The 1840-nt window shown below is 44.0% G+C and overlaps 1 protein-coding gene across 1 annotated transcript; it reads left to right on the plus strand.

Moving 5' to 3' along the window:
* LOC123381176 (olfactory receptor 24-like) lies at nt 1–936 on the plus strand. Its single transcript, XM_045041597.1, is given in 1 exon segment — nt 1–936. A coding segment is annotated over 1 exon segment (936 nt).
* The last annotated feature ends 904 nt before the right edge of the window (nt 937–1840 follow it).

Raw genomic sequence — 1840 nt, forward strand, 5'->3', positions numbered from 1 at the left:
ATGGAGAATCAGACGCGAGTCTTCGAATTCATCCTCCTCGGCCTCTCCGAGCAGCCCCTACAGCAGCAGGTGCTCATTGGTGTGTCCTGCAGCCTGTATCTGATCGGATGCATGGGGAATCTGCTCACCATCCTGGCCATCCTCTTGGACCCTCACCTCCACAGCCCCATGTACTTCTTCCTCAGCAACTTGTCTCTTCTGGACATCTGTTTTACCTCCACCACCGTCCCCAAGATGCTGGTGAACTATCTGTGCAGACACAGCACCATCTCCCCCCAGGCTTGCCTGGCACAGATGTATTTCTTCATTGCCTTTGGGGCAGCGGAAAGCATCCTTCTCTCAGTCATGGCTTATGACCGCTACCTGGCCATCTGCTGCTTGCTGCGCTACATGACGATCATGAACGTCCTTCGTTGTGCCTTGCTAGTGACCGTGCCCTGGACCTCGGCAAACCTCATCTCCATGGTCCATACCATCCTGATGACCCGCTTGTCCTTTTGCACCAATAGGACCCCACACTTTTTCTGTGACATTAATGCCTTGATCAAGCTTTCCTGCTCCAACGCGCAAGTCAACGAGATGTTGATGCTGGTCCTTGGGGGTTCGGTGGTTCTGATGTCTTTTGTGTGTATCACGGCCTCTTATACACCTATTGCTGTGGCTGTGTGAAAGGTGCCCTCAGCCCAGGGGAAGTGGAAAGCTTTCTCTACCTGTAGCTGTCACCTTTGTGTCATCTCTCTCTTCTATGGGACTATTATTGGGGTCTACTTCAACCCTGCATCCACACACACCACCCAGAGGGACATGGTAGCCACAGTGATGTATGCCATGGTCACCCCCATGCTGAACCCCTTCATCTACAGCCTTCGGAACCGTGATCTGAAGGGTGCCCTCAGGAAACTTCTTAAAGGAAACCTCTTGGCTAAGCCTCTTTGAAGACTCTTTTTAGACCCAATTCCTTTTGAAATAAACTAATTTTTTTCCCAATTTTTGAACTCAGGGTGTTTTTTCCCCTTTTTTATTTTTTATATTAAAAAAATTTTAATGCTTTATTTATTTTTGAGAAAGAGAGAGACAGAGTGTGAACAGGGAAGAGGCAGAGAGAGAGAGAGAGGGAGACACAGAATCTCAAGCAGGCTCTAGGCTCTGAGCTGTCAGCACAGAGCCCAACGTGGAGCTTGAACCCATGAACTGCGAGATCATGACCTCAACTGAAGTTGGACACTTAACCCACTGAGCCACCCAGGCGCCCCATTTTCCCTTTTTTTTTTTAAAGGTAGAAACCAAGTTTTAGTCTTCATGTAAGCATTTTATTTTTTGTTGAATTATTTGACATAGAACATTATGTAAATTGAGGTTGTACATGTTCATTCAATACATTTATATATTGTAATATGATTGCCAGTATAGCAATATTTAGCACCTCTATCACATTACATAATTACCCTTTCTTGTTAATGGCTGAGATAATTAAGTAGTCTTTTAGCAAGTTTGATGATTGTAGTATAATATTGTCTATATTCATTACACTGTGCATTAGACCTGTCTTATTTACCACTCATTGCAAGTTTGTACCCTTAAACAACATCAGTCTTATCCCTGCACCCTCCCTCCCCTGGCAACCACCACTCTATTTTTTCTAGATTCCAAGTGTAAGTAATATTGCACTGTGCATGTTTTTCTCTGACTTATCTCACTTAGCATAATGTACTCACGTCCATCCATGTTGTCACAAAGGCAGGATATCTTCCTATCTCATAGCTGAATTATATTCTATTGTGTGTGTGTGTGTGTATCACCTTTTTTTTTTAAATTTTTTTTTCAACGTTTATTTATTTTT

This window comes from Felis catus, chromosome A2, assembly GCF_018350175.1.
Source record: "Felis catus isolate Fca126 chromosome A2, F.catus_Fca126_mat1.0, whole genome shotgun sequence".
In the NCBI taxonomy this organism is placed as follows: Eukaryota; Metazoa; Chordata; class Mammalia; order Carnivora; family Felidae; genus Felis; species Felis catus.